General features: G+C 43.2%; 2 protein-coding genes across 2 annotated transcripts; one reads left to right on the top strand and one right to left on the bottom strand.

The window, feature by feature from the left end:
• Positions 1-40: 40 nt before the first annotated feature.
• ddx11 (DEAD/H (Asp-Glu-Ala-Asp/His) box helicase 11) lies at positions 41-14586 on the top strand. Its single transcript, XM_046350196.1, is given in 29 exon segments — positions 41-240; positions 790-960; positions 1046-1279; positions 1404-1490; positions 1573-1706; positions 1812-1869; positions 2953-3060; positions 3146-3233; positions 3480-3685; positions 3773-3847; positions 3988-4065; positions 4162-4208; positions 4281-4360; positions 7098-7139; positions 7227-7294; positions 7433-7471; positions 7611-7640; positions 7643-7754; positions 7920-8051; positions 8138-8250; positions 8347-8419; positions 8622-8725; positions 8831-8980; positions 9058-9126; positions 9251-9351; positions 10610-10694; positions 13456-13531; positions 13680-13834; positions 13924-14586. Coding segments are annotated over 28 exon segments (2712 nt in total). The 5' UTR covers positions 41-240; positions 790-828; the 3' UTR covers positions 13960-14586.
• On the bottom strand, positions 14176-20080 carry LOC124042046 (WASH complex subunit 1-like). The gene is made up of 11 exons (XM_046360376.1): positions 19647-20080; positions 19384-19524; positions 19093-19204; positions 18822-18968; positions 17331-17467; positions 17044-17179; positions 16661-16853; positions 16390-16544; positions 16160-16331; positions 15169-15237; positions 14176-15058 (listed from the first exon to the last, which is right to left on the bottom strand). The coding sequence occupies exons 1-11, from the start codon at positions 19697-19699 to the stop codon at positions 14910-14912; spliced, it is 1464 nt and encodes a 487-aa protein (XP_046216332.1). The 5' UTR covers positions 19700-20080; the 3' UTR covers positions 14176-14909.
• Positions 20081-25065: the final 4985 nt, after the last annotated feature.

The following is a 25065-nucleotide window of genomic DNA, read 5'->3' on the forward strand; positions in this document are numbered from 1 at the left end:
ATTGTTTTTTTTACGTCCATCTTTCATATGGTCAAATTCTTTAAAATAAAAACCCAGACAGAGCTCAGCGCTCTCTCGCCACGCCCACGTCCCTCTTGACGTTTCATTTCACCGGCGTGTCATTGGTCCGTTTCTGAAACACTTGGCGCGCTTGTAGAAGATGCACGAACTCTGTCAAAACATATTTGCTCGCTCCAGCCAGCCTCCAACTAGTCATTGAACTAAAATCAAACCATATCTGTGAGTATTTGTATTTATTGTTTTAACTATTCAACGGTTAAGTGTCACGATCGTTTCGAACTAACATCATCGACAACTGACCAGACTAGGAAGTAGCTAGCTGATGCATACTCCATGCAATGTAGCTATAGCATAATCATTATTTGCCAAGGCTGACAGTACCATGCATAACGTTACAATGTAAAATGTATGTTAGACTCCACTACCTTCAGTTTAGACACAACGTCCCGTTCTGCCTTCTGCACAAAGTCAGTGATCCAGTCAGGCCCAGCAGAGGAGGATGGAATATGTTAGACAATGATCTAAAACCATTGATCTAAAACCCATAGGTAACAGGGTACTCCCAATGTAGTGTCACATCAGTTACCATGTATTGCATTGAGAAAGTCCGGTAACGTTAGTTTAACTGAGAATTCTCAACAACTTGATATGATAATGCTCAGCTTACAACAGTTCTGCTACGAAAAAAAGTACCTAGCTAGCTCTAAATGTGCATTTCACGTACTAAAGAGTTTATATTGTACAGGTAATTACAACTGAGTTTGTCAGTGTTCTAACCCCCAGGCAGCAAGAGTATTATTAGCAGTGATGGAAGAGGCTGGTGCCCCCCACTTCCCCTTCCCCTACCAGCCATACCCCATCCAGGAGCAGTTCATGCAGGCCCTGTATGGGGCACTGGAGCACAGCAAAGTCGGCATCTTTGAGAGCCCTACTGGAACGGTGTGTGTGTGTGTGTGTTCGTATCTATGTAATAACGTGTGTGTCTATCTGTCTCAGTCTGTGTATTAATATATTGTTGTTCCAGGGCAAGTCTCTGAGTCTGATCTGTGGAGCTCTGAGCTGGCTGAGGGACCATGAGGAAAAGAGGAGACAGGAGGCAGACAGACTGCTGCAGGGGGATGGAGGTACATCTCTCTCCATCTCCTCATCCCTCTCTACCACAACATCCTCCACCCCGACATCCTCCTCTGCTGAGCCTGACTGGATCACTGACTTTGTGCAGAAGAAGGCAGAACGGGACTTTGTGTCTAAACTGAAGGTAGTGGTGTATATATGTGTGTGGAGGTTGGGGAGGGGTCTTTGAGATAGTTTGGTGTGACTTATGTGTTTACAGAATGTTAGCATCACTCTTGTGTTTCTGTATCTTTGTGTGTGTGTGTCAGGATGAAGAGCTGCGGAGGAAGAAGAGGGAGGAACACCTGGAAATGATCAGAAACAACTCTCAGCTGAAATACGCTCTGAAGAGAAAGGTAGAGCATAACATTCTAATATTCAGTAGAGTATAGCTGTATACAGTAACAGCTTAAATGTTGTGCGTGTGTGTATATGTAGAGCTGTGAGGATGATGAGGCAGTGAAGCTGCTGCAGCTAAGTAAGGACCCCCAGGAGGGGGAGCTAAACAACCCTGAGGAGGAGCTTATTGTGGCTGAGTATGAAAGCGATGACGAATCAAAGCCCAAGAACAAGTAAGGACAACCCAATTACTAGGCCACAATTGAGTGTAGCTTAATAAAATAGTATAGAGTGTTTCAATTTGACAACATAATGACACCCCTGTCTCAACTCGACAGGTTCTGTGGTGGTGATGACGATGATGAAGATGACTTGTTGGAGGAGCATGTCACCAAGGTATACCGTAATTGCTGGACTATTAAGCACACCTGAATATAAACCGAACCCACTGAATTATTAAAAAATATGTATTTTGTACATAAATAAGCCACACATGTCTATAAGCCGCAGGTGCCTACCGGTACATTGAAACGAATGAACTTTACACAGCCTTTAAATGAAACACGGCTTGTAACAAAAATTAAAACAGTAGCCTACCAAGCCTCCTCCTGTGCACTGAAACCACTGAAGTCATCTCCTTCGGTGTCGGAGTTGAATAGCCTCAGAATTGCTTCATCCGATGTTGGATCGTTTTCATTGTCGCTCTCGTCACTTTCATCCGGAGGCAAATACCCCGCTGAGCTCATGCTGCCCCTTCAACACGCAGCAGTCCAACCTTTCGAAACCCGTTGATGATAGTGGATTTTTTGACAATGCTCCACGCTGTCAGGACCCACTGCAGACTTGACCATAAGTTGCTCTTCGCATGCGGCCCGTTTTAGTGAAGGATTTCTCCCCACTTGTCATCCAAGCCTCCCACTGAACACGGAGCGCCACCTTAAATGCACGATTTACACTGATGTCGAGTGGCTGCAAATACTTTGGGCCATCTGCTTTTCTTCCCTCTGAAAGGTTTGTTGTCTTTTCCTCACGCTGCTGTTTACAAAGTCTTATAATCGACTCATTAAGGCCAAGCTCCCATGCAGCAGCTCTATTTCCTTTTCCAACAGCCAGATCGATCTCCCTCAACTTGAAAGCTGCATCATATGCATTTCTCCGTGTCTTTGCCATGATGAGGGTGACAAAATTACTACCGTAATCAGAATGTTGGAAAGTTTGAGCGCGCTCGATTTACGTCACATTATGTGACGGTGCTCAGTTTTTTGGCGGCGGCATGAATCTTGCGAAAGCGGGAAAAATCCATCAATTTGCCGCGTCATTGTATAAACCGCAAGGTTCAAAGTGTGGGAATAAAGTAGCGGTTTATGTTCCGGAAATTACGGTATTTGGGATTCTTAGGTTATTTCTCTTATGTAGAATTTTGTCCTCGGTCAACACCACTTAGTGTGTGTGTGTGTGTTCGCGCGTGTGTTTCATCAGATCTACTACTGCAGCCGTACACACTCCCAGCTGGCTCAGTTTGTCCATGAGGTACAGAAGAGTCCCTTCAGCCAGGACATCAGCCTGGTCCCACTGGGGTCCCGACAGGTACACATACATACACACACACCGGCCTTTACACATTCTTTCCATTCCTGTAGATCCTGTGTATTAATAAACTGTGTCTGTGTAGAATATGTGTGTAAATGAGGAGGTGCGTCAGCTGGGAAGCGTCCAACGTATCAACGACCGCTGTATGGAAATGCAGAAGAACAAACACGGTGAGAACATGTGCTCCCAGAATGTATGGGGTATTATGGCAATGCTGACTCAACAAAATATGGTTATTTGGTATCTCAGTAAGGGAATTCATATTCAAAAACTGTCTTGGTGAATCAACAACAGTTAAGGAAAGTCATATACATTTATTTTAGGCGGAATCTATCCTTTTTAAAGAACTCCAGGCCTACCACATTGCTCTCGTTTCTCAAAGATGTCCTCTCTTTCTCTCCTGTATTCTCTCTCAGACCAGCGTCTGAAGGAAGTGGAGGGTGGTAAGAGGAAGAGGGGTGCGTCTAAGGCGGTGTGTCCATACGTAGGGGCTCAGGGGCTGCAGACACTGAGGGATACAGTGTTGGGGGCGGTACGAGACATAGAACAGCTGCTCAGCCTGGCCAGAGAAACACGCTCCTGTCCCTACTACGCTACACGCCTCGCTATACCCCCTGCACAGGTACACACCATCACACACACCTTTTCCCTCAAATGATTATGGTATTACATTGTGAGACCCTGGTCTTTGATGTATTTGTGTGTATAGCTGGTGGTGCTGCCCTATCAGACTGTACTTCACGAGGGGACGAGGAGAGCATCGGGGGTGCAGCTCAAAGGACAGGTTAACCATGCTTAAAACACACACCTTTGAACATGAATATTTTAGCTTTCTAAAGTTCACCGTGTATTTCGCCCTTGTGCTATCTCTACCTATTCTACAATGTATTGAGCTGTTTTACCTGTTTGATTTGATTGGTTTAGGTGCTGATCATAGATGAGGCTCACAACCTCAGTGATGTTCTCTCCTGTATACACAGCTCAGAACTAACTGGAGCACAGGTACACACACAAGAACTGTAGTTTGTCGATGTGTCTGTGATAGAATAACATTTGTTGCTGTCTATATTGTTTACTGACGTTTTTTACTGTGTCCAGCTATGCCGTGCATACTCCCAGCTTGCACAGTACTCTGAACGCTACAGGTAAACACACACACACACATACACACACACGCACACGCACACGGTGTCTGATTTTGTGTGTGTGTGTAACAGGAGTCGACTGAAGGCCAAGAACCTGATGTACATTAAACAGATCCTTTTTGTGGTGGAGGGGCTGGTGCGTGTGCTGGGAGGTAAGTGTGTGTATGTGTGCCCTGTGAAAAAGAGCCAGAACAAGATCCCTATATACAGTGCATTCGGAAGGTATTCAGACCCCTTCACTTTTTCCACATTTTGTTACGTTACAGCCTTATTCTAAAATGTATTACGTAGATTCTTTCCCCCTCATCAATCTATACACAATACACCATAATGACAAAGCAAAAACAGGTTTTGCAAATGTATTTTTTTAAACAACTGAAGTATCACATTTACATACAGTGGGGTAAAAAAAAGTATTTAGTCAGCCACCAATTGTGCAAGTTCTCCCACTTAAAAAGATGAGAGAGGCCTGTAATTTTCATCATAGGTACACCTCAGCTTTGACAGACAAAATGAGAAAAAAATCCAGAAAATCACATTGTAGGATTTTTAATGAATTTATTTGCAAATTATGGTGGAAAATAAGTATTGTAGATCCTCTCAAGCTCTGTCAGGTTGGATGGGGAGCATCACTGCACAGCTATTTTCAGGTCTCTCCAGAGATGTTCGATCGGGTTCAAGTCTGAGACTTGTCCCAAAGCCACTCCTGCGTTGTCTTGGCTGTGATCTTAGGGTCGTTGTCCTGTTGGAAAGTGAACTTTTGCACCAGTCTGAAGTCCTGAGCGCTCTGGAGCAGGTTTTCATGAAGGATCTCTCTTTACTTTGCTCTGTTCATCTTTCCCTTGATCCTGACTAGTCTCCCACTCCCTGCTGCTAAACAACATCCCCATAGCATGATGCTGCCACCACCATGCTTCACCATAGAGATGGTGCCAGGTTTCCTCCAGACGTGATGCTTGGCATTCAGGCCAAAGAGTTCAATCTCGGTTTCATCAGACCAGATAATCTTGTTTCCCATGGTCTGAGAGTCATTTAGGTGCCTTTTGGCAAACTCCAAGCGGGCTGTCATGTGCCTTTTACTGAGGAGTGGCTTCCGCCTGGCCACTCTACCATAAAGGCCTGATTAGTGGAGTGCTGCAGAGAATGGTTGTCCTTCTGGAAGGTACTCCAATCTCCACAGAGGAACTCTCAAGCTCTGTCAGAGTGAGCTTCGGGTTCTTAGTCACCTCCCTGACCATGGCCCTTCTCCTCAGTTTGGCCGGGTGGCCAGCTCTAGGTTCAAAACTTCTTCCATTTAAGAATGATGGAGGCCACTGTGTTCTTTGGGACCTTCAATGCTGCAGAAATGTTTTGGTATTCCTTCTCCAGATCTGTGGCTCGACACATTCCTTTCTCTGAGCTATACGGACAATTCCTTTTGACTTCATGGATTGGTTTTTGCTCTAAGATGCACTGTCAACTGTGTGACCTTTTCTATTGACAGGTGTATGCCTTTCCAAATCAAATGAAGTTGTAGATACATCTCAAGGATGACCAATGGAAACAAGGATGTACCTGAGCTCAATTTCGAGTCTCATAGCAAAGGGTCTGAATACATACAGTACCAGTCAAAAGTTTGGACACACATACTCATTCAAGGGTCTTTCTTTATTTTGACTATTTTCTACATTGTAAAATCATAGTGAAGACATCAACACTATGAAATAACACATAGGGAATCATGTAGAAACCAAAAAAGTGGTAAACAAATCAAAATATATTTCAGATTCTTCAAAGTAGCCACCCTTTGCCTTGATGACAGCTTTGCACACTCTTGGCATTATCTCACCCAGCTTCACCTGGAATGCTTTTCCAACAGTCTTGAAGGAGTTCCTACATATGCTGAGCACTTGTTGGCTGCTTTTACTTCACTCTGCGGTCCAACTCATCCCAAACCATCTCAATTGGAGGCCAAGTTATCTGAAACAGCACTCCATCACACTTATTCTTGATCAAATAGTCCTTACACAGCCTGGAGTTGTGTTGGGTCATTGTCCTGTTGAAAAACAAATGATAGCGCAAACCAGATGGGATGGCGTATGGCTGCAGAATGCTGTGCTAGCCATGCTGGTTAAGTGTGCCTTGCATTCTAAATAAATCAGACAGTGTCACCAGCATCATCATACCTCTTCCTCCATGCCTCACGGTTGGAACCACACATGCAGCGATCATCCGTTCACCTACTCTGCGTCTCACAAAGACATGGCAGTTGCAACCAAAAATCTCAAATTTGGACTCATCAGGCAAAGGACAGATTTCCACCGCTCATATCCATTGCTCATGTTTCTTAGCCCAAGTAAGTCTCTTCTTCTTATTGGTTTCTTTTAGTAGTGTTTTTTTGGAAACTGGTTGAGAGAGTGCAAAGAGTGGCTACTTTAAAGAATCCCAAATATAAAATATATTTTGATTTGTTTAACACTTTTTTGGTTACTACAGGATTCCAGATGTGTTTTTTCATAGCTTTGATGTCTTCACTGTTATTTTACAATGTATAAAATAGTCAAAAATAAAACCATGGAATGAGTAGGTGTGTCAAAATGTTTGACTGGGACTGTATGTAAAGAAGTTTTTTTTTTTTTTTTTAATACATTTGCAAACATTTCTAAAAACCTGTTCGCTTTGTCATTATAGGGTATTTTGTGTAGATTGATGAGGATATTTCTTGTTTAATCCATTTTAGAATAAGGCTGTAACGTAACAAAATGTGGAAAAGGGGAAGGGGTCTGAACACTTTCCAAATCCACTGTATATGGTAATAGCTCTATCAGTATTCTGAACGCCTTCTGTTAGGCTAAGTGGAGTTTAAAACATATTAGATATAAAACCATGTTATATCAATATTGTCTTTAGGTAAGGTGGGGCAGAATCCACACAGCCAGACTACTCAGCCAGGTAAGAACACACACACACACACACACACACACACACACACACAAAACACACACCGCGTAGTGACCTTCCACTCACTTTGTCTCCCAGCAACCGAACTGCTGACCATCAACAACTTCCTGTTCAAGGCTCAGATAGACAACATCAACCTCTTCAAGGTAACCACGACCACAACTAGATCACAACCACAACACACTGCGATTGGCACAGAAATTGGGGAAGGGATTGATGGATTCTATGGTTATTGGTGACAAATTGCTTTGCTTCCTTCTCTTCCTCTTTGTCTCTCTATGAAGGTACAGCGATACTTTGAGAAGAGTATGATCAGCAGAAAGGTGTGTGTGTGTGTGTGTGTGTGTGTGTGTGTGTGTGTGTGTGTGTGTGTGTGTGTGTGTGTGTGTGTGTGTGTGTGTGTGTGTGTGTGTGTGTGTGTGTGTGTGTGTGTTTTTCTAATGTTGTTTGTTCTCTTTCTAGCTGTGTGGCTTCATAGAAAAGTATGCAGGTCACACACACAAACCTCACACACACAGACACAGTCTGCCAACAAAGAGAATCGTCGGACTGAAGGCTTGAACCGCTACCTACAGACACTGCAGAGCAGCCAACAGCCTGACACAGGTAAACACACACACACACTAGGAATGTCACCTTGTAAAATGTTGACGGTATTGTGATGAACCAAGCTAACTGATGTACGAAAAACGGACTGCCACCATGTTTAAGGTGCAAGGACTGCCTAACAGAGACACTCTCTCTCTTTCCCCCTCTCTCTCTCTCCTGTAGAGTCACCTCCAGGCCAGCAGGGAGCAGCAGAGGACAGGGAGCTGGCAGCATCCCCTATGATGCAGGTAGAGGGCTTCTTCATGGCTCTCACCAATGCCAACACTGACGGACGTGTGGTGCTACACACACAAGGTACATACACACACCAACTTCTCTGTTGAGCAGAAACTAGTTTCTCCCAACATGCTAATGTTTCTCTATGACCTCTTTCTCTCCAGGTAGTGTAGCGGTGAGTAGTATGAAGTTCCTCCTGTTGAACCCAGCGGTCCACTTTGCTCAGGTGCTGAAGGACTGTAGAGCTGTCATCATCGCTGGAGGAACCATGCAGCCTGTAAGAACACACGCATGTACTCATTCTTATCTTCATCCCCTGTGATGACCTAGGCAAATTAAAGTCAAGACAACTACTCTGTGCGTCTGTGTCTAGGTGTCTGACTTTAAGCAGGAGCTGTTGTTCTCTGCTGGTGTTGGACCGGAGCGCATCATAGAGTTCTCCTGTGGTGAGTACCCTAAGCTACTGCACCCTGGGATAGATCTGGGAGGACTGGGGGTAGTTAGCTAGAATAAGAGAGCAGGTTAAAGGTCAGTGTTATAGTGATAATAAACCATAAAGTCATTTCTCATTGAACACAGATACTAATTGGTTCTAGCTGAGAAGCTCCTGGTTTGGACAAACTGACTGTGTGTATGTGTGTTTGGCAGGTCATGTGATTCCTCCAGAGAATATCCTGCCCATAGTGCTGTGCAGTGGCCCGTCTGGTCAGGAGCTGGAGTTCACCTTCCAGAACAGAGACACACCACACATGGTTACACACACACCTTTTAAAACGGCATTATGCCATTCTGAGAAGCCAATGTTAATGCTAATGGGCGGAGGGGAGTGTAATGTGTATGTGTTTGTGTGTGTGTAGATGGAGGAGACTGGCCGTGTGCTGTCTAACCTGTGTAACGTGGTGCCGGGAGGCGTGGTGTGTTTCTTCCCTTCCTACGATTACTCCAGAAGGATTCTGGAGAACTGGGAGGCCAGCGGAGTTCTGGCACGCCTCTCTAGCAAGAAGAAGGTACACATACCATCTTGCTATCAAGTATATATGTTTCTCTCTTGAAAGTTCATATATTCAGTGTGTGTTTCTCTCAGATCTTCCAGGAGCCAAAGAAAGCCAACCAGGTGGAAAAAGTTCTCAATGAGTTCTCACGCACAATCCAGGTGAGACACAAAACAAACTACCGTCACTTGAAATGACTACAAAACACCTCATCTCACCTTTGAGATTTAAACATCAGATAAAGATATTGCTTTTTGGAATGCTTGTTGAATGACTATCTCTCAGAGGTGTGCTGTGGATGGGGGTACACTCTCTGGAGCGTTGCTGTTCTCTGTGGTCGGGGGAAAGATGAGCGAGGGTATCAACTTCTCGGACGACCTAGGCAGGTGTGTGTTACAGATCTCTCATTGTGAAAGCATTGGTTGTTTGTTTCTTGGATAAAGACGGTGTATGTCAGGGGTCGGTAACTAGATTCAGCCGCTGGCCGATTGTTGTCAGAGCGGATGGTCAACGGAACATAATTATAGTAGTTGTGGTAAATTTGTAGTGTACAAATTAAGCCCAAAGAGAGATTGTATTTGAAAATAACAATAAAGTCATACCTTTATTACATTTACATGATCATATACAGTGCATTCGTAAAGTATTCAGACCCCTTGACTTTTTCCACGTTTTGTTATGTTACAGCATTATCCTAAAATTGATTTAAATAAATGTTTTTCCCTCATCAATATACACACAATACCCCATAATGACAAATCTAAAGGTTTTTTTATTTTTTTATTTTTGCAAATGTATTAAAAATTTAAAACAGATACCTTATTTACATAAGTATTCAGGACCTTATTATCTGGATAAAAACATTCCTGCAGCTAAATGACTTCCCAAGAAAATGCCTCCATAAATGTAATAAAATCCACCAATCAGGTCTTTATGGTAGAGTGGCCAGAACACACTCCTCAGTAAAAGGCAACTGACAGCCCGCTTGGAGTTTGCCAAAAGGCACCTAAATGACTCTCAGACCATGGGAAACAAGATTCTCTGGTCTGAAGAATAAGGCTGTATCGTTGCCCAGCCAGAGCCCAGACTTGAACCGAATCAAACATCCCTGGAGAGACCTGAAAATAGCTTGTCAGTGACGCTCCCCATACAGCCTGACAGAGCTTGAGAGGATCTGCAGAGAAGAATGGGAGAAACTCCCCAAATTCAAGTGTGCCAAGCTTATAGGGTCATACCCAAGAAGACTCGAGGCTGTAATGTGCTTCAACAAAGTACAGAGTAAAGGGTCTGAATACTTATGTAAATGTATTTAAATCGTTTTGATTTATTTTTTTATTTGCAAAAATTTCTAAACGTGTTTTTGCTTTGTTATTATGGGGTATTGTGAGTAGATTAAGAAAATAAACAATTTAATAAAATGTAAGAATAAGGCTGTATTGTAACAAAATGTTTAAAAAGTCTAGGGGTCTGAACACTTTCTGAATGCACTGCATGTCCTTTTTTCTATTCATGGGAATACTTGGAAACAGATTTCCTGAAGTAAACTCATTTTAGCTATAAAATCACTAGGTATCAGTCTTTATTGACCCAAAACTAAAATGCCGACCCCTGTGGTATGTTAATAAAATGTGAGTGTATGTGTAGGTGTATTGTGATGGTAGGGATGCCATATCCAAACATCAAGTCTCCAGAGTTAAAGGAGAAGATGGCTTACCTGGACAAGAACCTGGTGAGACGGAAAACACGCGCATACACATTTTCGGGTATTCATTTACCATTCTCACCCTTCTCATAGGGGCCAATTCCAATTTAGGAATTTATGCCTTTCCTACCCAATTAATGCCTTTCCTACCCAATTTATGCCTTTCCTACCCAATTTATGCCTCCTACACAATGTATGCCTTTCCTACACAATTAATGCCTTTCCTACACAATTAATGCCTTTCCTACACAATTAATGCCTTTCCTACACAATTTATGCCTTTCCTACACAATGAATGCCTTTCCTACACAATGTATGCCTTTCCTACACAATGAATGCCTTTCCTACACAATGAATGCCTTTCCTACACAATTAATGCCTTTCCTACACAATTAATGCCTTTCCTACCTTATTCAGTCACGTAACGTGCTCTGCAGGTGTGGCTACGTTGCGCACTCTGAATACATTTCATTCAACTGCTGAAAACCCTCTCACTTGCTGGCTAACTGATTTTCTCAAGAAGTTTTCATTCAATGGGGTTTTGAGTACATTTATCTTAAGCCATCCCTTTAAATATGGTGCACCTTTTAATTATAATTTTGTCGACAGAATAAATAAAATACATCGAGAACAGGTTCACAATATAGGGATCAATTTAAAGAAAGCCATCTATGCATATTCATCTCCATTTCAGCACCAACTGGTAGATAACAAAATACTCACATTTTGTAGATTTAGGCACATTTTAGGGTTAGGAAAGTATGTATGAATCATAAAAACAGTTTAGAGAGCCTTTACACACACAATACTATATATTGGTGGATAAAACAAGTGGTTTGATTCATCCTGGATGTTGTCATATTAAAGTTCAATCCATGAAATATTAGAAGGTGGGGAAAAGTGTATAATAGGGGTTGAACAATAATCCTATAAATATACCCTAATCCTTACTAATCATGGAACTGTATGACAATGGTCCAGTCATGGTGAACCGTGCACCTGGCTCCAGGTTTAACCTGCTATGTGTGTCTGACTTCCATTTATTTATTTATTTATTTTTCACCTTTATTTAACCAGGTAGGCGAGTTGAGAACAAGTTCTCATTTACAACTGCGACCTGGCCAAGATAAAGCATAGCAGTGTGAACAGACAACACACATGGAGTAAACAATAAACAAATTAATAACACATTAGAAAGAAACAAAGAGTCTATATACATTGTGTGCAAAAAGGCATGAGGAGGTAGGCGGATAATTACAATTTTGCAGATTAACACTGGAGTGATGAATGATCAGATGGTCATGTACAGGTAGAGATATTGGTGTGCAAAAGAGCAGAAAAGGAAATAAATATAAACAGTATGGGGAAGAGGTAGGTAAATTGGGTGGGCTATTTACCGGTGGACTATGTACAGCTGCATCGATCGGTTAGCTGCTCAGATAGCAGATGTTCGAAGTTGGTGAGGGAGATAAGTCTCCAACTTCAGTGATTTTTGCAAATCCGTTCCAGTCACAGGCAGCAGAGAACTGGAAGGAAAGGCGGCCAAATGAGGTGTTGGCTTTAGGGATGATCAGTGAGATACACCTGCTGGAGCGCGTGCTATGGGTGGGTGTTGCCATCGTGACCAGTGAACTGAGATAAGGCGGAGCTTTACCTAGCATGGACTTGTAGATGACCTGGAGCCAGTGGGTCTGGCGACGAATATGTAGCGAGGGCCAGCCGACTAGAGCATACAGGTCGCAGTGGTGGGTGGTATAAGTTACTTTAGTAACAAAACGGATGGCACTGTGATAAACTGCATCCAGTTTGCTGAGTAGAGTATTGGAAGCTATTTTGTAGATGACATCGCCGAAGTCGAGGATCGGTAGGATAGTGAGTTTTACTGGCGGCGTGAGTGAAGGAGGCTTTGTTGCGGAATAGAAAGCCAACTCTAGATTTGATTTTAGATTGGAGATGTTTGAAATGAGTCTGGAAGGCGAGTTTACAGTCTAGCCAGACACCTAGGTACTTATAGATGTTCACATATTCTAGGTCGGAACCACCCAGGGTGGTGATGCTAGTCGGGCGTGCGGGTGCAGGCAGCGAACGGTTGAAAAGCATGCATTTGGTTTTATTAGCATTTAAGAGCAGTTGGAGGCCACAGAAGGAGTGTTGTATGGCATTGAAGCTCGTTTGGAGTTTAGATAGCACAATGATTCAAATAGGCTGCATGTCCCATATTATTGCACAACGTTGCCTAATATGGTCCACTAATGCTAGCGACCCTCAGGAACAAATACACCGATGTGATAGAGGAAAGAAAGGTGAATGGAATGATGTAAAAATACATGTATGTGGGTGGCTCCCGATAGTGGCTAATATTTAACATGATACAAATTGTAAAATAAAACTGAGAAAAGCCTGGGCATATAATCAAATCATTCTAAAGGTCATACATCAACTCTTTTTCCACTGGGAACTGGTAGGTTCGCTAGACCTTATTCATGGTTTCCTCGCGCGTATCACTGCTGGAACAATTGGAGAATTAAGTCGAGGTCAGAATACGGTGTTTCTGTAGACACTTTCATTTATTCAAGCTCCACCTCAAACAAATCGTGGGTGAATAGCATGCTATTCTCAAGCTTAAGTTCAAGGTCAGAATACGCATAGAGAGAAAAGCGAATAAAAAGGTTTCATTTATGTGCGCTTAACTCTGGTCAGAACCTGGGTCATAGAGATGAATGGAAAACTCAGTCCATCCTGCATTAAGTCTATGGCTTAGGCACACTCACACTCTGTTCTGTTTCAGCCTCACTCAGGTGGGAAGAGTCCAGGCCAGGCTCTGATAGAGAACCTCTGTATGAAGGCTGTCAATCAATCCATAGGTACTCTCTATATTTATACACCTTCTCAGTTAACTATAGATTGACTATCTGTATTACAAGCTACGTTGTATACCCCTGGCCTAATCAATCATTCTGTACCCCTAATCAAACAATCTTCTGGGGATGACCTCATTTCCTCTCCCCACAGGAAGAGCCATCCGTCACCGTGAAGACTATGCATGTATCGTTCTGTGTGACCGACGGTACTCCCGACCTACAACGCTGGCCAAACTCCCCGACTGGATCAGAGCACACACACACACACACACCAGCTTCGGCCCTGCCTTCGCCAGCCTGAGACGGGTAATACACACACACCTGCAATGGATAATACACACACTATGTCTGTAGAGCACAGGCCCTCTGACCCAAATTCTTCTTTCCTCTCTCAGTTCTTTATGGAGAAGAAGAAACAGCAGCAGCTATGAGAGGAAGGGGTAGCAGGTGTTCTGGTGTGTAACGCTGGTCAGAAGAGAGCTACCTCACCTCTCGGATATCCTCGCTCTGGAGACAAGACTTCTGATTGGATTCTCCTCGAGGGATGTTAAAGCACACACTCGTCAAAGCATGATGGTTGAGGCTCTTTGTATGTTTTACACCCATACCTCTCCAACAGTACAGATCAGTCAACTCTCCACTGCCAGTATTTTATGCAAAATAATTTTTATTGAATGATGTTCATAACATTCTGATAGAAATGTTGTGCTGCTTTAGTGTGTTAGTTATGTAATTATATTTACGTGTTACTTGATTATACTTAATAATGCTGAGATGAGGTCTGACTTATCTCCTGTAGTTGTCTGTCCAGTATTCTCTCAATAAGGATCAGTACATTTGTGTATCATCTGGAACAGGGATGGGCAACTTTGATGGGCTGTGGGGGCCACACAAAAAACGGAACTCACGAACAGCCGCAGTGGCTCGTGGGTTTGCAATTCAACAATGCTTACTACAAGTTTAGATAGATTGGTAAGTTAGCTGGCCACTAGACTAAATCATTTTAGCTGACATGGGCTAATTGAGTGACTGCTGATGCACAACCAAATGTCAAAACTGCACCTTAGTTGCCCATCCCTGATCTTGAAGGAACCCTACAGACAGTACAGCATCACATTTGTTTTTTAGGGATCCCGGTCTAAGGCACTGCATCTCGGTGCAAGAGGTGTCACTACAGTCCCTGGTTCGAATCCAGGCTGTATCACATCCAACCGTGATTGGGAGTCCCATAGGGTGGCGCATAATTGGCCCGGGGTAGGCCGTCATTGTAAATAAGAATTTGTTCTTAACTGACTTGCCTAGTTAAATAAAGGTTTAAAAAAATATATCAAGCGTTAGTTTCCTTCCTCAGTATTCTTTTCTTTGTTCTGATTGGCTAGTCTCAGGCCTCCCAGTCGTCCTCGTCTTCAGTGGTTGGCTGATGGGGGGCAGGAAGAGGCGGGATTACATCGGACATCCTAGCGAATGCGCTGCCAGATCCAGCTGGGCCCTCCCCCGAGTCCCCGCCTACAGGACCCTTACCAGAGATACCTGGGAAACACACAAATTCTACTATCACCAAGACCTAGAAATACTACTATCAGAGGGACAATAACCCAGGGAGAGATGAGAGAAGAATGGGGGAGGAGGAGCGTTCTAACCTTTCCTTCGCATGGCCAATTTATTGAAGAGATCTGACATGAAGTCTCCTCCACTGGCTGCTGCTACCACTGAGAGAGGGAACACAATGCAGTGAAGCAGAGATGATATTACATTTCTATGGCGTTTTTAGTACAGTGGAGGGACCAGAACAGTTACATCTACTGTAGCTACACACAACATAAATAGTTCAGCTAGTGAACAACTAGTAGTCTTTATTTCCTGTTCAGATGAACCCTGCTGTTAAATGTTTGAGTGGTCCAGCAACAACTGAACCAGCACTAATGACTGTGGACTCACTCAAAGGTCTAACACACAAGCTTGCTCACTCACACACACAAAGCAAAGTCTTACAGATAAAAACAGTGTAGTTAAATCAGTGCTTTAATGAAGGTAATGTTTATATATCTAAAGGTCATGCAGCCCTGAGCTGTTCTCTATGACTAGTTAGGTAACTGTTGTTTGGAGTCTACACACACACACACACACACACACAATGTCCCAAATATGCTCTGTAAGTTAAATCAGCAGTTAAAACAATAAAGCGTTCTCCCCACCACTGTTTCAGCAAAACGTGCAGGGATGAGGCTGGAGAAATGTAACCACTCAAATTCAATCCATGATATCAAAATTATAGCTTTAACTGTTTTAGATTATACAGTGTTTGTTTATATTTATTTGGTTTACAACCATTGGAGTAAAACAACCTTATATTTTGGGTTCAGATGGGGTACGACAGTTGAACTACGCTCATGAGGCATTGATAAGTTGTACTCTTTAAGAATCAATGGGTACATATAATTCATTTATAAGTACAAAAATGGATGTAGCAACTGCTGATTTCCCCTTTAAAGAACTGGAGGCCTGTAGCGATCATTGCTCTGTTGGGACTATAAAATGTTCTCAAAGAGTCACCAGGTTCAAGAGCAATTTCTCGTTTGTCATTCAAGAGGAGAAATCAAGACACTCATCCACCTCTCCCTCCCTCTTTACCTTGTTCCTGCTCCTTCTGTTTTTTTTTCTCCATCTTGCGTTCTTTGACGTTGCGTAGTTTGGCCTTTCCAATGCCTCCAGCGTTGCGTATGGACTCTAGTAGACTGGCCCGGCTGTTTGATTCAACCACCTCGCTGGGAGCGCCCACTACAGGAGCGGGAGGTAAATACACCTTTCAAGAGAAGGAGAGTGCGTTTGTGTATAGTGTGTGTATACTGTGTGTGCGTTACCTGTGCTGGCGTCTGCAGGGCTATTTGCAGGCTCTGGTGGGGGAGGAGGTGGAGGAGGGGGAGACCAGGGGGAGGGGTGGGGATATGTGTGGGCTCTGGTGGTGGGGGAGGGGGAGGTGGGGGAGGAGGCTGGACTGCAACTTGGAATTGAGAACCTGTAACAAACAAACAAACAAATCAACATAACCAATAGAAACATTTGCCTCATTTGATATGACCGATTTCCATGGAAACGTCTGTATAATCCACGCAACAGAGACAGTCTGTGTACCGGGCATGTCCTCCCCAGAGAAGGAGGGTAGTTCAGGGAAAGTGTGTGTGGGTCCAGAGGGTGCGATGCCGGGCCCCAGGTCTTGGCTGTAGGACAGGTCGTCAGCAATGCCTGGCAGGTCTGGTAGGTAGGAGGGGACGTCTATCTCTGGGACCTGACCCAGGTCTGGAACATAGAAGTAGCTCTCTGCTGTCTACAGGGACAGATGGAGAGAGAATGAGCAGAAGAAATAAAGTGTAATAATTTACAGTCACACTTTAACTTGTTAGTATGGCCCATTGAAAAAATATTATAGTCCAAAGACAGCAATGCCACAGGCCTCCAGTTATTTTGAGAATAGTGTGGGAGTGTGTATACAGTATGTATGGTGTGAGTGTGTGTACCTGTCTCTCCAGCTGTTCTCTCTTGGTTATGGATAGGGGAGCGTCAAATGGTTTCTCTTCCTTCTCTGTCTCCAGAGTGGTGTGTGTTTTAGTCACCGCCCCCGCCAGGGGGTCCAGGAAAACATACTTCTTATACCTAAACACATATACGACCAGTTAGAGAGTGTGTGTGTGTGTGTGTGTGTGTGTGTGTGTGTGTGTGTGTGTGTGTGTGTGTGTGTGTGTGTGTGTGTGTGTGTGTGTGTGTGTGTGTGTGTGTGTGTGTGTGTGTGTGTGTGTGTACTAACAGGTTCTCTGTAGTATTGAACAGCAGCAGGGAGCTGACAGAGGATATGTTTCGAGGCAGACCGCCCAGCCCCTCTTCGGTCTCATCCTCCGAACGCTTCTTACTGCTCACACACACTGGGTAATAACACAACTTCTCCTAGAGGTGGACAGAGAGAGAGAGGGGTGTAGAACAAGAGAGGACAGATATTAGATGGGATGAGTCTAGTAAGAACCTCCTTCAGTAAATACAAATGGCCACCAGACGTAATCATGAATTGGCTTTGCTTTCCATCTCTGTTTTTGTACGAAATGAGAGCTAGTAGCTTTCCAATAGAGACAGCCTTGCAGGTAGGATAAAGAGACAAATTCAAAACCTTCAACAGAATGAATAACTCCCACTCTTTCTCTTTTTGTCATCAGCCCCTGTCTATCTCTCTCTCCCTCACACTCATTCACTCGCTCTCTCATCTCCCTCTCTCTCTGCAGTGCTTGAGGTTTCATAAATAATACATCTCTGAGCCAGGAAAGTGCACAAATCGTTCTCTCCCTCTCAGACACAGCAAAAGAATACTCCTGTTTCTGTAAGTTTTTGGTTCTGGCAGCGAGGGAGAACTCAGTAAATCAATAATGCACAATTTCACTGCTGAGCTAAGGTACACACACACAAAGAACTGCAATGCTGCTGGGTTTTTCACACTCAACAGTTTCCTGTGTGTATCAAGAATGGTCCACCACCCAAAAGGACATCTAGCCAACTTGACACAACTGTGGGAGGCATTGGAGTCAACATGGGCCAGCATCACAGTGGAACGCTTTCGACACCTTGTAGAGTCCATGTCCCGACGAAGGGCAAAAGGGGTGGGGGGTGCTACTCAATGTTAAAATGACTTGGAGCTAGTTTGCTAGTGTTTTTCAGTCTCCCCCCAAAAAATGTTTTGACCTGCAGGCTGCAAGTTGGGGAACCCTGGTGTAGGGAGTAGTTTCCTGTGGGTAGTTTTAGTCAGGGCTTTTCATGTCATGTCCCCAGGTCAGAACAGGTCACATGCGCCGAATACAACAGGTATAAACCTTACTGTGAAAAGCTTACTTACAAGCCCTTAACCAACAATGCAGTTCAACAAATAGAGTTAATAAAATATTGACTAAATTTAATTTAATTTTAAAAATCAAATAATTCAAAAAGTAACACAAGAAATGTACATAATAGGCACGTCTGTAAATGCAGCAGTAAAAGCCCTGTGGACTAAGCAGACTGTATATCGTGGATGAAAGCCAAAAAGGTATGGTCATATTACATATCTAAACGTATCTAAACAGCTAGGCCTATACTGCTAAAACACTGCATTTGCTTTATGCATATACAAACTAGTTTAGCAGTGTGGAGGAGCCAGTGCTTTCTTTTCCAAAGTCCTATAATCTGCAAGACCTCTGAAAAATGCAGGTCCTTTGTACTGAAATGTTTTACAGTAGATCCAAATAAAGTTGTGTACATTTGTGTGTATATGTGTTACCTGCAGGGCCTTGTCGTCAAGGGGTCGTAGTTTGGCCTGTATGCGATATCGGGGGCGTGTCTGGGAGGCAGGGTCTGTGGCTCCACTGAAGATGGAGGAGTAATCCTGGAGACGCTCTGGAGCTGGATACTTAGCACTGGAGAACACCTACACACACAAATCTAAATCTCATAGTACTCTCAAGTAATTGTACTCTCAGAGACCTGCATGTATTGGGAACAGTGATTAGAAGAGGAACATGTGTCACAACTCTGTGTGAAGTGTGTGTTACCTTGGTGGCCTTCTTGCTACCTTTGATCTTGTTGACACGGGCCTGGGCTAGCCTGATTCGATCTGTCACACTCTGCAGCTGACAGCGGTTCCGCTCTACACTCTCAGACACTCTACACACACCAGGGGAAAGTCACAGTATGTGAGTGTGTGTGTTCTGCTGATAAAGTAGTTAAATGTGTGTCATGTATAAACTAAGAGCATCTTAGCTAACAGGCATCATATGTAGAACATGCTATTTTAGGAGGACTTACACTCCTCTATCTGTGTCTGTGTGTGTGTGTGTATGTACCTGGTAAAGATGTCAGTAGAGATAGTCTCTAGGTAGAGCAGGGTGTCTGCTATCTGATGAACAGCCTCCTCCCTCCTCAGGTCTGACTGTATCAGAGGCACAGAGTACACCTGACCCTCCAGACACTGCTTCACACTCATCCTACACAGAGAGAGAGAGAGGGAGAAAGACAGTGAGTGAAAGAAAGAAAGGGGGGTGCCAAGGGACAAAGGGATCTTGCAAATGGAACTCTGAAAGCAGAATGCTGTAAGTAGCTAACTAACCTTTCTGACTTGTCACCTACAGGTGCTTGTGACCTCTCATCTGTCTCTCTCATTCTTTCTCCTAGACTCAGCTGACTGTCATGTGATGGGGTTTACCATTTAACCTTAGCTGACGTGACAGCTCTGGTCCTTCCTGGACCTGTCACCTCATACACAGAAAAATAACCTGGGAAGTGACAGCCTTAGCAACTCATACTTATAATGATGTCCCATATAACAAAGTTAGCCTTGTGCACTGTCCAGTTAGCTAGCTAGCTATAAAGCTAGTGTATCTTCCGTGCAGCGAGATCATGTAAACATTTTACATCCAGCTCTCGGCGGCCCCAGCCACTGATGTGCTGCAGTCATCATCTCCCAGGCAACAGCCCTCTCTCTCCAGGTTGTGGACCCAGACAGCTCGGGAGATTGGCACACTCTCAGCTGGAGTCAAATAACGTTACTCATTGAGCTATCTTACTATCGACAATATAATTAAGTAAATATATGTTTCATTGGTCTTACCTGACCATTGACAGCGTGTAGTGTGTACACGGACGCAGGTATCTACCTAATAGTTGGTTGTTTATTACTTTCCGCTAAAACACAACGACTCTGTCTGTCAGACTGTCTACTTCCGCATGGTCATACCGCGTGACACGTTCTGTTCCTTAAAGGGACAGTTCACTCACAATACAGACATTGAGGCTGTGCCAGAAAATACATATTAATGTTTCATGCCACATACATTATTTAAGATAACATATATCATAGATGTCTTATACCATATTGTTTTTGTGTTCTACATTCACTGATCCCAGTCAAGGAATGAAGGACGGAAAAAGCTCTCATTTAAATTATTTGAATAAGCACAACTACTCCATGGCTCGTTGCTGAGAATTCTAATCCCTGTGCATAAGTTCCCAGATGTTTGACTTTATCTATTACTAATGTAGCATCCAGAGGTTCAAACCTCTTGGTGTAATGGCTAAGATTGGACTGAGAGAATCAAGGTCACAGGTTCAAGTCATGCCATATCTACTACATGGGATGTGAGATCTATCCATCTATCAATGTGTGTGTGTGTGTGTGTGTGTGTGTGTGTGTGTGTGTGTGTGTGTGTGTGTGTGTGTGTGTGTGTGTGTGTGTGTGTGTGTGTGTGTGTGTGTGTGTGTGTGTGTGTGTGTGTGTGTGTGTGTGTGTGTGTGTGTGTATGTATGTATGTATGTATGTATGTATGTATGTATGTATGTATGTATGTATGTATGTATGTATGTATGTATGTATGTATGTATGTATGTATGTGTGTGTGTGTTATATCACAGAAGAAAAGCACTCCTTTCATCTTGTCTACTGCTGCACCATGGAAACCATCTGTCATATTTTCTCTCTCTCTCTCTCACACACACACACACGCACGCACGCACGCACACACACACACACACACACCCACACACACACGCACCCACACACACACGCACACAAACAATGTCTTACTATACATGTCAATACTTTTTGGATTCTCATTCAAAATTCTACCTTCCCATACCCCTATCTTCCCCTACCCCAACAATAAACCTTAACCTTAAACCTAACTCTTACCCCAATCCTAACCATAACCTTAACCTTAACCCTAACCCCTAACCCTAAATGTAAGCATAATAAGCCTAATTCCCCAACTAAACCTAACCACTAACCTCTGACCTTAACAATAAACCTAATTCTAACCTTAACCCTAATTTGAACCCTAAGCCTAAAATAGCCTTTTTTACAAGTGAGGACCGGCAAAATGTCCTCAGTTCTCTGCATTTTAGTTGGTTTGCTATTCTTGTGAGGACTTCTGGACTCTCAAGTATCGTAAAATGTGCATACAAACAAACAAACACACACACACACACACACACACACACACACACACACACACACACACACACACACACACACACACACACACACACACACACACACACACACACACACACACACACACACACACACACACACACACACACACACACACACACACACACACACACACACACAAATAGTATTATAATTTATCATTACCAACAGGATAGGAGACCGGTCAAACACACACGTAGATGACAGTAAGCAAGCAGCCCTTTGGCAACAGCACAGTCAGTAGGGGATCACCATGGCAACAGTCAGTAATGGGTTACGATAGCAACAACACAGCGCAGAATCAAAACACCAGTTTGATTTCATTCAGCCTTTATTTGACCATTTTGTCCAGATGACCTATGTGAACCATTAGGCCTACCAATGATGACCTAGAGACAGACACAGCTGCAGACTGAGACAACAGTTTAGTAAGTCGCTCTGGATAAGAGCGTCTGCTAAATGACTTAAATGTAAATGTAAATGTAGTAGATGTTACAGCAGATGCAGCGAGCTCCTAACAGTCAATACAATGTCAAACAGGTACACAAACAAATCAAATTAACAACCCAAATAGCACTGTAACAGTAATCCAAATGCAATCTATACGTATCTACACCGTATCTACACCGGCAGAATTTACACAAGATAGACTAGGAATGATATGTACAGCAGTAGATATATTAGAGTGAGCTATGTCAAGAATCCACAAAATAAATAAATATGTGGTGTGTATAAATAGTGTATAAAAATAGTGTGTAAAATGCAACATTGGAATGAGCAACATTATAAGGAACTATTTCGAGAATACACAAGTATATATTGTATATAAATACACAGTACAAAACCCCATTGCAAAATGAATAGAATTGCAGGAAATTAGCTTCCGGACCTGAGTCCGGAATATAAATAGTGTATATGTACAGTATGTGAATGGTGTGCATAGACAGTATGAACAGTATGTGAATGGTGTGTATCGACAGTATGAACAGTATGTGAATGGTGTGTATCGACAGTATGAACAGTATGTGAATGGTGTGTATAGTCAGTATGGACAGTATGTGAATGGTGTGTATAGACAGTATGAACAGTATGTGAATGGTGTGTATCGACAGTATGAACAGTATTTGAATGGTGTGTATCGACAGTATGAACAGTATGTGAATGGTGTGTATAGTCAGTATGGACAGTATGTGAATGGTGTGTATAGACAGTATGAACAGTATGTGAATGGTGTGTATCGATAATATGGACAGTATGTGAATGGTGTGTATAGACAGTATGGACAGTATGTGAATGGTGTGTATCGACAGTATGAACAGTATGTGAATGGTGTGTATAGACAGTATGAATAGTATGTGAATGGTGTGTATAGTCAGTATGGACAGTATGTGAATGGTGTGTATAGACAGTATGAACAGTATGTGAATGGTGTGTATCGATAATATGGTCAGTATGTGAATGGTGTTTATAGACAGTATGGACAGTATGTGAATGTGTGTATCGACAGTATGGACAGTATGTGAATGGTGTGTATCGACAGTATGGACAGTATGTGAATGGTGTGTATCGACAGTATGGACAGTATGTGAATGGTGTGTATAGACAGTATGGACAGTATGTGAATGGTGTGTATAGCAGTAGTTACAGTGCATTCGGAAAGTATTCAGACCCCTTGACTTTTTCCACATTTTCTATGTTACACCTTGTTCTAAAATTGATTAAATAATTTTTTCCCGTATCAATCGACACACAATACCCCCTAATGACAAAGCAAAAACAGAAATACCTTATTTACATAAGTATTCAGACCCTTTGCTATGAGACTCGAAATTGAGCTCAGGTGCATCCTGTTTCCATTGATCATCCTTGAGATGTTTCTACAACTTGATTGGAGTCCAGCTGTGCTAAATTATATTACTTGGATATTATTTAGAAAGGCACACACCTGTCTATATAAGGTCCAACAGTTGTACAGTGCAAGTCAGAGCAAAAACCAAGCCACAAGGTCGAAACAATTGTCCATAGAGCACAGAGACAGGATTTTGTTAAGACAGATCTGGGGAAGGGTACCAAAACATTGAAGGTCCACAAGAACACAGTGGCCTCCATCATTCATAAATGGAAGAAGTTTGAATCCACCAAGACTCTTCGTAGAGCTGGCCACCCGGGCCAAACTTAGCAATCGGGGGCGAAGGGCCTTGTTCAGGGAGGTGACCAAGAACCCTTTTTGACAGAGCTCCAGAGTTCCTCTGTGGAGATGGGAGAACCTTCCAGAAAGACAGCCATCTCTGCAGCACTCCACCAATCAGGCCTTTATGGTAGAGTGGCTAGACGGAAGCCACTCCTCAGTAAAAGGCACATTACAACCCACTTGGAGTTTGCCAAAAGGCACCTAAAGGAGTCTCAGACCATGAGAAACAAGAATCTCTGGTCTGATGAAACCAAGATTGAACTCTTTGGCCTGAATGCCCAGCATCACATCTGGTGGAAACCTGGCACCAGGGCTCTGAATACTTATGTAAATGTAATATTTCAGTTTTTTATTTGTAATAAATTTGCTAAATTTTCTAAAAATCTGTTTTTGCTTTGTCATTATGCAGTACTATGTGTAGATTGGTGAGGAAAACAATGAAATTAATTAATTTTAGAATAAGGCTATAACGTAAAAAAATGTGGGAAAAGTCAAGGGTTCTGAATACTTTCCGAATGCAGCCATGACTACAATACAGTATATACATATAAAGTGAGTAAAACAATATGTAAACATTATTAAAGCGACCATTGTTCAGTGACTCTATGTACATAGTGCAACGGTCTCTAAAGTTTAGGGTAGAGTACCGGGTGGTCGCCGGCTGGTGACAGTGTCTGATGTTCAGGACAGAGGCCGGCTAGTGGTGACTGTTTAACAGTCTGATGGTCTGGAGATAGAATCGGTTTATCAGTCTCTCTGTCCCAGCATTGATGCACATGTACTTTCTCCACCATCTAGATTGTAGCAGGTGAACAGGCTGGGGTCTTTCATGAACTTCTTGGCCTTCCTTTGACACTGTAGATGTCCTGGAGGGCTGGCAGTGGGCCCCGGATGATGTGTTGGGCTGACTGCACCATCCTCTGGAAAGCCTTGCGGTTGCAGACGGTGCAATTGCTGTACCAGGCGGTGATACAGCCCGACGGGATGTTCTCAGTGGTGCATCTGTAGAAGTCGGTGAGGATCTTAGGAGCCAAGACACATTTCTTCAACCTCTTGATGTTGAAGAAGCACTGTTGCACCTTCTTCACCCTACTGTCTGTGTAAAGGGGGCATTTCAGGTCATCAGTGATTTGCACGCAGAGAAACTTGAAGCTTTTGACCCTCTCTGCTGCCGTCTCGTTGATGTGGATATGGGTGTGCACTGTGCTGTCTGCTGTAGTTCACGATCATCTTCATTTTGTTGTTGTTGAGGGAGAGTTTTTTTTCCTGGGACCATTCCGCCATGGAACTCACCTCCTTCCTGTAGGCTGTCTCGTAATTGTTGGTAATCAGGCCTAACAATGTTGTGTC

Source organism: Oncorhynchus gorbuscha, linkage group LG01 (genome assembly GCF_021184085.1).
Source record: "Oncorhynchus gorbuscha isolate QuinsamMale2020 ecotype Even-year linkage group LG01, OgorEven_v1.0, whole genome shotgun sequence".
Lineage (NCBI taxonomy): Eukaryota > Metazoa > Chordata > Actinopteri > Salmoniformes > Salmonidae > Oncorhynchus > Oncorhynchus gorbuscha.

What these genes read in the sequence shown, in the direction of transcription:
- LOC124042046 (XM_046360376.1), bottom strand. Translation starts at nt 19,699, where the DNA reads ATGAGAGAGACAGATGAGAGGTCACAAGCACCTGTAGGTGACAAGTCA. An exon ending in TTGACGACAAGGCCCTGCAG is followed by an intron (nt 17,468 to 18,821) that starts GTAACACATATA and finishes GTCCACCTCTAG; the next exon opens with GAGAAGTTGTGTTATTACCC. An exon ending in CCCTGCAGACGCCAGCACAG is followed by an intron (nt 16,332 to 16,389) that starts GTAACGCACACA and finishes TTCTCTTGAAAG; the next exon opens with GTGTATTTACCTCCCGCTCC.